This window comes from Sceloporus undulatus, chromosome 7 (assembly GCF_019175285.1).
Source record: "Sceloporus undulatus isolate JIND9_A2432 ecotype Alabama chromosome 7, SceUnd_v1.1, whole genome shotgun sequence".
NCBI classification, from domain to species: domain Eukaryota; kingdom Metazoa; phylum Chordata; class Lepidosauria; order Squamata; family Phrynosomatidae; genus Sceloporus; species Sceloporus undulatus.
Window position 1 is genome coordinate 27,010,650 of NC_056528.1, and position 10,077 is coordinate 27,020,726.

At 44.8% G+C, this 10,077-nt stretch overlaps 1 protein-coding gene across 1 annotated transcript in view; it reads left to right on the forward strand.

Annotated features, from left to right (window-relative positions):
* The window catches only part of LOC121937117 (HAUS augmin-like complex subunit 8), a 149,296-nt gene that overhangs the window by 2,197 nt on the left and 137,022 nt on the right, over positions 1 to 10,077 (forward strand). The window contains exons 4-10 of the mRNA XM_042480034.1: positions 907 to 1,006; positions 2,564 to 2,644; positions 3,422 to 3,492; positions 3,882 to 3,956; positions 4,082 to 4,240; positions 5,467 to 5,608; positions 6,233 to 6,373. Coding sequence (XP_042335968.1) covers positions 907 to 1,006; positions 2,564 to 2,644; positions 3,422 to 3,492; positions 3,882 to 3,956; positions 4,082 to 4,240; positions 5,467 to 5,608; positions 6,233 to 6,373 — 769 coding nt within the window. The remainder of the gene's footprint in view (positions 1 to 906; positions 1,007 to 2,563; positions 2,645 to 3,421; positions 3,493 to 3,881; positions 3,957 to 4,081; positions 4,241 to 5,466; positions 5,609 to 6,232; positions 6,374 to 10,077) is intronic.

Sequence of the window (10,077 nt, forward strand, 5' to 3'; positions counted from 1 at the left end):
TTCTTCCTTTTATGCTTTGCTTAGAGAACCATAGGTATTTTCCAAGGGCCAAATAATAAGGCTGGAGGAAAGTAAAAAGTGGTTGCTAGCTTCAAACAGAACAGATTTTGGGGGCTTCTTATTCACCCAAAAAAAGGGGGGGATCAGGAAATGAGAGGGGGATGAGTTGGTGCCAATCCTATCTTTTACGTTAGATTTTTAATAGAGAATGCAAAGAGAAATGAATTTGTTATACTGTCTATACTTGACTTTAAGTCAACCTCATGAATAAGTCAAGGGTAAGTTTTGGAGCCAAAATTATGGATCTTGCTATGACCTATAGATAAGTCGAGGGTAAAATTTAGGGGCGCATAGCAAAGATCTAAAGGATGAAGCAAAGCAAAACAATGTCAAAGAACTTATTAAACTCCATCAGACATAACTCTTTGTGCTTACTCTTAAGATGGATGGATGAGAGAGCAGAGGGGATCAGTGCTTCACATATTATGCTCTTGCTTTTCACCAGGGGATGGTTCCTTCTTTTAAATAAGAGTTAAGATACAGTACTTACATTGACCCATGGATAAGTCAACTCAGGTTTTTGGGGTCAATTTTTTGTCCTAAATTTCTAGACGTATACATGAGTGTATATGTATATATACAGTAGTTCATAAGACTGGGAAAGGTAATTATGAGGGTTAAACTTCCCCTTTTTTCTCCTTGCAAAGTAAGACCTACTGAAACCAGAGGAGCTTTCTCATATGTTGCTATGCTCTGGATTGGGAGGCAAGACTCCGATGTGCATTGGCTGATCACAGGAGTGTGTTCACACATGCCCTCACATGCATTTTTCTCACATCCTAAATCTCAACAGTGGTCTTGTAGCAGGGAGCTGCTAACTTACTCTGTGTGTGTTTGAATTTGCAGTCTGCCTCAGATACCAGCTTGTCCTTGCTCAAAGGTGGGGAACACGTTGCCTCTCCCAAAAAACCATCCGTTCAGTGTCAGAAACGTAAAACTTCAGCAGGTAGGTTTAGTCTTCTCTGAGCTCAATGCTGCTTTTTTCATTTAGCCTGCATTTCTTGGTAAGGATTTCTAAGGGGGGCTTCCTAATTTCACAGAACAGAGATTCCACCTAAACATTGGGAAGACCTCCCTGATGGTTAAAGTTGTTCAGCAGTGGAAGACGTTGCTGCTGCCTCAAGAGTGTGGTAAAGGGCCTGAACAGACAGGACCAAATACAGCTGCTTTGGATCACTTTGGACACACGCATCTTCAGAAGCCAGAAGCTGCGCCAAAGCTGTGCTCTTGTCCTTAGCACCGGAGCGTGTTTTTGGCGCAGCTTTGGCCTCTTAGGATGCATGCATCATTTCAACAGCATACTTCCAAAGTGACATGAAGCATCTTTATTTTCGCCTGTATGTTTCGGCCCAAAGTCTCCTTTTTTAGAGGCTGTTTTGAAACAGAGGTTGGATGGCCATGTGTCATAGGGAATGCTTTTGTTGTTCTCTCTGCATGGCAGAAGGGAGTTAGACTGGATGATCTTTGGGGTCTCTTCCAACTCTATGATTCCAGAAAACATTCTGGGCGACAGCGTCATTTGTGGCCCTGGCTAGAAGTGGTTGAGCACTGCTAGTTCTGGATGAAGGAAGTGATCCGAATTACACCCTACAGTGACCAGGGCTCCTCCTGGCTCTGTTATGTGGGAAATGCAGTGCTCCTTAGCAGAACTTCCATAACGCTCCTTGGCCATCTGACTAGAACACTTCTGGCAGCTGTTATTAGCTTTTTCAAGCTTTACTCTTAAGCAAAAGCCTGCCTGTTTCTTAAGGTAGCTTGTCAACCATTTTGGCTACTATATTCAGCTTAGGTTCAGACTGTCTAAAAGATTGTATCTCTCCTTACGACCCTATCCAAGTTTCAAGATCTTTGGGAGAGGGTTTTCTCTCTGTTCCACCACCACCATCGTTGTGGCTGGCAAGGACCTGGGAAACAGGGCCACCTTTGTGGCTGCTCCTGGACTGCAGCTCTCTGGCAAGAGAGGATTGGTTGGCCCCCTCCCTGCATCCCTTTTACTGACAGGCAAAGACCTTCTTATTCAAATAGTCCTTCCTTCGGGTTTTAATTATTTGGGGTAGAACAACTGAAACATTTTAATGGGTTCTACTTGTTTTAAGTTAATCCTTTTAAGTGGGTTGAATTTAATGCTTTTTTAATTGTTGGTATTTCAGACTGTTTTAGCTGCATTGTATTAATATGTGGATGTAAATAAGATAACTAAGTAAAATGTTGTTGGCCTGCTCACTCAGGAGCAATAGAGGCTTCTAGTAAAAGGGACACAATCTGGCAGGATGGGGAAATGAAGCAAGGTCCCCAAAGGGATCCTTGCTTATGAGGAATCTCTAAGGAGTGGGGAAAGTGAAGCCTTCCAGATGTTGTTGGACTGCAGCTGCCGGTGTGCTTCATAACTGATGCTGTCCACCAACATCTGGAGGGCCACACTTTGCCTTCTCCTGGTCTATGGTTCTTTCAGTCAGGATCCTGAGTGGACAAATTCAGCAGGGATAACTTTCTTTTCCTCCAGAAAGGACGTGTGTCTTGCAGTCCACAATGCTGGACAGCTATGGGAGCGGCCGGCCTGACCTGGAGTTCTCGGCCATTAAAGGTACGTTGGGTTAGGAGTCCTTTGGCAGCAGAGGCAACACATGAGGCTTGCAGCAGTTCCATGGGGCTGGTTTCTTTTTAAACTCAGGTGGGCCTCTTCAGAGGTAGCTATTGATGCTGCTTCTGAGAAAGTGGGGACTGCTGTTGCCCCAAAAGAAGACATCTTTAAACCCACCCACCCCGATGTAGGGAGGGTGGGACCTTAAAGTGTCCCTTGAATTGATCATTATTTTGTTAATTCACTGGTTGAAGCTAGCCATAGGATTGAGCCTGAACCCTGCCTTTTACTACATATGGCCCAGGAGCAATAGAGGCTTCTAGCAAAAGGGACACAGTCTGGCAGGATGGGGAAATGAAGCAAGGTCCCCAAAGGGATCCTTGCTTATGAGGAACCTTTAAGGAGTGGGCAAAGTGCAGCCATCCAGATGTTCTTGGACTTTTACTACATCTGGCCATAGGAACCTGGTTTCAATTATTATTTTTTCAAATGATACACGCTTTATTGTGTTGTTTTCTTCTGAAGGGCAGCAAGATTCCTATATCTTCTTAATAGTGCCATGGAGAACTGCTGTTCACAATCCAGGCAATCAATCCTTCTTAGTTTTGGCTACCTTATCTCTCTTCTTTAAAAGAAACAAAACAGGGAGTGTACCATTCCTTGCAGCCACAGTGGGAGCTACACTCTTCCCCACTGAAATCTGAGGGTCTGGCCTAATAGCTCCCAACCGTAGGAGAACATGACTTTTGTTTTGGGTCTCTCTGTTTGCCTGCTTTCCAGATAAAACCTGCCGCAGGACAACAATTTCAAAGGTCGGCATAAAAGGCTCTAGAGAGACAAAGCAAACTTTGGTGAGTGATGCCAGGTCACAATTGTTGTTGTGTGTGAGCCATTCTTTGACGATGGGAATTATGTTCAGAGCTATCCCATTGCTGCCTCTGGATCTCGCTTCCACTTTGGAGAGGATCTGGGCAGCTTCCTTCAGGCTGACTTGCTTCTCAACTATTCTGCAATGTGACACATGAGCCATTTTCCTAACATAAGGAAAATGGCCATGGTCTTTGGGATGACTTTTGCCAATGGTGTTATTCTCTACCAGATTATGTGCACTGATGACCACCAACTTGGAAAGCCTCAAAAAATAACTAGGTCAATTGACAGAAAATAAGGTTGTCAGCAACTATGGGGTATGCTGGCTATACATTAGGTCTGTTAAGAAGGAAACCTTTTTTTCTTTCAGTCACCTGCCAATACTGAAGATCTGATTGAGATGCTGGATTCGCAGTCATTGCTGTTAACGTATGCCTCCATCAAGGTAAAAGGCTGGCAGGCACCAACTGCTTAGTTATCCTTTAAATATATATACACGAGCGAGTAAATGGAAACTTTTTGAGTGGCCTGCTTTGTGATCTTGAACTTAGAAATCTTTTACCATAATAGATGGAGAAAAACCTTGCCCGCCTGGAAGGGGAAGCTGAAAGAAACCTGCTCACTCTGTCCAAGGAAGCTGAAAGGCTCCATATAGAAGCTCAGAGAAAGAAGCGCTTGCTGGAGCGTCTAAAACAGGAGAGCAAGCTAAGTGAAGCTGTGGACAGACAGGTCAGGCATGTGGTTTTATATCAATATTTGTATGCTGCTTCCATAAGTACTGGGATATTCCAAGGGGGAAGGCATGTGCATTACCATGACCTGCCAATATAATTTGTCACTGTGTACCTTCAAGTCATTTCTGACTAATGGTGACCCTAATGCGAATCTATCATGGGGTTTTCCTTGGCAAGATTTGTTCACAGGGGATTTGCCATTGCCTTCCCTGAGGCTGAGGCCGTGTGGCTTGCCAGCTGTCCAGAAGGTACCTCAGGAAGCCATAGGCAGGAGGATGGATGTTGAGGTTGCATTCTGTTCTGACCCCTGAGCTCCCATCCAACTCAAGTTCTATGACTTTGTTCAGTGTTAAGACATTATTTTATAATGGCTGCTTTATCTCAGCAGACCAGAAGACAATAACAAATGACAATCAAGAAAAGCTTTCAGTAAAGATAATATAATCCATGCAATGCAGTTGAAAAAGGTTCAAATCTGCTCAACCATGGCAACCTGCTGGGTGACCAGACACACACTCCGCAAACCTCCTCAAAGAAATCTTGCCAAGACAAATCTTTGATAGGTTCCTTTTAGGATCACCGTAAGTCGGAAGAAGCTTGAAGGCACATAGTAGCGACAACCATAAATCCATGCAGTGAATAGAGCAACATAAGTGCCTCCCATTTCTGCAGAGCTAGAGTCTTCACATCATGGAGACTGCAGCTGTAGTGCAAGTGCAGTTCCATTCACACCTTGCAAGAGGTTTGTTTTGTTTTTACTGCAGCTGCCAGTATCCCACTGGCTGAGGGATTCCGGGAGTATATGCAGTATACAAACAAGGAAACTATGTGTGATGGCATTTTTCTTCAAGAGTGGCTGACTACAGGGTCATGTTCTAAATTTGGTGGTTCTTGTATGTTGAGAAGATAGTGGAAAGGTTTGTGGGAAATTTTATGTGAGATAGAGATTCTGCCTAAACATTAGGAAGAGCTTCCTAACCGTAAGAGCTGTTAGGCAGTGGGACACGCTGCCTCGAAGGGGGCTGGAGTCTCCGTTTGACCTTTTTAAGCAGAGGCTGGATGACATCTGCTTTGGTTGGGTATTGCTGCATTGCAGAGGGTTAGACTGGATGGCCCTGGATGGCTCTCCTCCAAATCCATGGTTCTAGGATTATTTGGGGTTCTGACTCAGTTGGGGTTTTGGGGTGACCTCCCATGACTTTTCTTTGCCCTCGTCCCTAGCTCGAAGCCCTTGACCCTATAGCTGAGCAGTGTGTCCACTTCCGAGAGCAATACAAGCACTTTGCCACAGCCCTGGAGTCAACAAGGCATGAGCTGCCTGTGAAGGAGATCTACACGGGAAAGGACAAAGGCCAGTACCTTGGTATGGAGAAATGCAATGCTTTCTCACTGCCACCCCGTCTTTATGGAACAAATTTCCTGGTGTAGCGTTTTGAAATCTTTTTTAAAGTGTTATGTTTTAACTATGGTTAATAGTTTAATGTGGTTCTCATGTTGGCTTTTCCTGTGAGCTTTTAAATGTAGGAGCCACCTTGAATCCTAATCTTGAGAAAAAGGCAGGATAGAAATGAAGTTAATAGTAGAAATAGGACAGTTCTTTCCCAGTATGCCATATGATCAAAGCACATGAAGCTTCTTCAGATCTGCATAAAACTAGCAACAGCTTGATAAAACACTGTGTTTCTAGACATTTACGAGACATCCCTAATCTTTCAGTGTAGGCTGCAAAACATTAGAAGTAAGTAAAGACTTACATAAAAGCATCCATCCCTTTTTTTCTGGCCTGAGCGAAGAAAAGTGTAACTGGACACACTTGGTAAGACTCCTTCCCTCCTCTTAGGCCACTTGGAGTGAAATGTTAAAGTAGGCAACTTGCTATTCATAAGCTTGTTTCAAGCAGGAACAGTAGTGTCACTTCACTAAGTGTTACGGCCACTGAACAGACTCCTTGCTAATGGCTGCATCTTTTGACTCTTCCTTTGGGTAGCTGACTTGGAGAAAGAACTGGCTGCCACACAGGAAGCGCTGAATGAAGCCATGCAAGAGCAGAGTGCCAGTAATGCCAAAGCGCTAAGCATGGTGAAAGAGTTGGAAGAGGCTTCCTTGGAAGTGGATGCACAGCTGCCAAGGTATTTAGCAAAGCAGAGCAGAAAGACAGGTGTTTTGGAGTGTACAGCTGGGTGGGCGGCTTACAGGTCTTAACTTTATATGTGACAGTTGTATATATCCTGCTGTTCAGAGTATGCATTCTTCCAAAATGGCTCATAGCTAACAGCAGTCTTTCCTAAAGGCATAATAGATACTGCTTTTTATTGTTTTAAAACAAAGTTTAAATAAGCTCACTCAGGGCACTTCCCACAGGGCAGTCCATTTGGGGCAGACTCTGGGGTGCTATTCGCCTCTTTCTCTCTTGTTCATGAACAGATGTCACTGCCTCAGGGAAGGTGGCCTTAGCAAAGGCCCAGATGGTTTGGGCCAGGGATCCATGAAGGATAACCCTGGCATGGTCATGAGTACTGAATGGTGAAATGGAACCTCCATGTTCAACTTAATGCATTTATATCCTGCTCTTCAGGCTTGCAGAGAGTCAGTTAGACATTTCCCTGCCCTCAGGCTTAGAATCTAACAAAGACATGACCCAAAAGGAGAAGGGCATGGCAGTGGGAAGGGGCCTATGTCCAGCAGTTCTTCTCTTTCTCCCAGCCCTGGACCATGGCAGAGGGACAGGAGGGAGGGCTGCCCTTCTTACTTAGGAGAGGCCTGATGAAGCTGGCTGGCCTTTCTCTCCCTCTGAGGCTGGATGATCTCAGATGGCAAAGAGAGAGGGCTTTTCTTCTTCTTTTAGGCTGGCCTTTCTCTCCTCATTAAGCGTTTGGGAACGTGTCTTCAGCCAGGAATGGGGTGGAGGGCCACTCTTAAATAGAGGAGACATGATTTCAATGAAGCTCAGAGTTTCTCTTAGGTTAGGATCACAAAACATCTTAGAAATGAAAAGAGCCACAAGGGCCATCTAGTCAAAACACCAGAATCCACAACTAAAGGCCTCCTGCAAGTGCCCATTGAACCTGTGTTGAAAGATCTCCCTAGGGTTCTTAATTTTTCACCAACCCTTGTCATGGGTGGTATTTCTGCTCCTTCCCCAGTTGTTCCAATCCCTTCTCCCCCTTTCCTTTTTTCTCCTCAGGACTTTTGCAGATGTGCTGGACCTCTCTGCAGATGTGAGCAAGGGGCCTCGCTGCACCATCAAAAAATGGGGCGGGACTTGTTGGGGATCCGGAGTCCATGAAGCAGCTGTACTTTATTTAGGCCCTGCTTGAAAGCGGCTTTTCCTTTGGTGTAGGAGAAGTAGGAGGAGGATATTACGGTGACTTAAGAGGAGTTTAAGTTCGATGGGAAGGAAGATGGGGAAGAGGGGGTAGGGAAAAAGATAGATTTGTGAAGGCATAAGTGAAGGTTTAAGTAGAGATGAAGGTATTCACATATAAAGGAAAAAGAATTAGGAAAAATAAAGGTGTGGTCCTTTTCTATTGAATGCATTGGCTACTTCCTCACTCCTGAGTTATGTATATAAAACTCAGGTATTGTGAATATAATGGTGTGTATGTTAATAATTGTATTGAATTGCTTTTTAACAATAAGTATATTAAATTTTTTAATTCTTTAAAAAAAGAAAGCAGGCTTTGAGTTGATGATTCCCACAATGAAGGGCTGTCCCTCTGTTCCTTCGGCCAGGCATACAGCATTCAGACAGAAGCTGCCATCGTCCTCTGGGTCAAGTCACAACGTCACATGCCATGGCTGGAAAGACTTCAGAAGAGGGCACTGAAGAAACCGGGGCCGCTTGGCACCAGGCCATGAGAGATGGAGAGACACAAAAGGAAGCACATGGCACTTCAGGTTTTCCTGCCCTCATTTTTGTATTAAAACACTTTTCTGCATGATCAATTCCAGGTTTCCGCTGCCTTCTTTGGGGAAGAGTCAGGGATGATAACCTGTTCCTTACTCTACAGTGGGGAGGTGGGCATGTAAGAAAAGCAAAAGAGATCTTGTAGCACCTCTGAGCTAACTGAAGAAGAAAGGGTGGCAGCATGAGCTTTCTTAGACGTAACTCTACTCACCTCAGATGCATTTGGGCCTCAGTTACTTCCTCAGCCGCATGCCCAGGCTCTGCTGCCAACCTCTTTCTTTCCCTGAGTCTCAAAGCACTACAGAGCTCTTTACATACTTATTTTACAGACTGACACAGCCATCTATTTGAATTTGACCAATGTTCTTTTTAGTCTTGTCAGGGAACCATCGCATATACTTAACGTAGAACTTACCTGATTGGCCACAGAGACGCTTATATAGATCAAGTTTTTGCAGCCTTGATGTTAAAACTTATAGTGGTTTGAGTACTGGATGGACTCTGGAGACCAGGGTTCGATTCCAGCTCGGCCATGAAACCCAAAACTGGGTGACGCTGGGAAAGTTACACACTCTCAGCTCCGGGGAAGGCAAAGGCAAATCCCCTCTGAAGAAACTTATACAGGTGTAGTCATCGAACTGCAACATTATTAAAACCCTTTAAAACTTCTACAGTCAATTAGCTCTATAACATATACAGGCTGCATCAATAGAAGTATAGTGTAGATCAAGGGAATCATAGTGCCACACAGCCATGAAGGAGGGACAGCAGAGCTGGCGGTACACCAAACAAGCCAGGAGTGTGTGCGTGTGTCATTTGCCTTCAAGTCACTCCCTCTGGGCCCCACAACAAACTCCAACTCCCAGAATTCCATAACCTTGAGCTAGAAGGAGTTTAAAGCAGTGCCAAAACTGGGTTATTTCTCCTGTGTAGATGCAGCCTCAGTCCGGCTCAAAATGGAAGCCACTTTGAACATTTCTCCTGGACCGAAGTGGAAATTTAGGACTGCTCTGGAAAAGGAGGATGGTCCGGTACCCTGTCTGGTCCAAAACCACACGGGGTAGAAATAATCTGGTTTGAAACCTGTTAGCTCCTACCCACCCCGCTCAATGCTGGGGGATTCTGGGAACTGTAGTTCTGTAAGACACAACCTACTCTGTCAGAAAGAGCTCTGTGCCACGATAAACTACAGTTCCCAGGATGCCCTAGCACTGGGCCAGGCATTGAGCGTTGGTGTCAAAGCGGATTATTGTTGCAGTGCAGATACACTATATTGCAGACAGCAAAACTTTATTCCAAAGCCCCAGAGGTGTTAGCAGAAGGCGATCTGCCGACAGAAGTGCCCTCATCATTCACCGCCACTGGCATAACATCAACCGTCCCACCCAAAACAATTTATTTACTTAATTGGTTTACTAATTAAAAACATCCCTTGCCAGCCTCGGTTCTGACTTACGGCGACCCTATCATGGGGTTTTCTGGCAAGATTTGTCCAGGGGAGGTTTGCCATTGCCTTCCCCTGAGGCTGCGAGAAGTGTGACTTTGCCCAAGGAACCCAATGGGGTTCCCAGCTAAACAAGGAATCGAACCATGGTCCTCAGAGTCCTAGTCCACACTCAAACCACTACACCGCGCTGGCTCTGATCTAAAACACTATACACCACTGTAACGCCACCAAATACACTAGAAAACCACTTATAACACTACCAAATACACTGTATACTACCACTATAATTCCACCCATACACTGTACCCCACCACTATAACTCCACTGAAGAAACACTAACACCTCATTATAACTCCACCGACTACACTAGAACTCCACCACTACAATGCCACCAAATACAGTATAACACTACCACTGTAATTCCAGCAAATGCACCATAACTCACCAGATACACTATGGTATATCTCCATCAATGCAT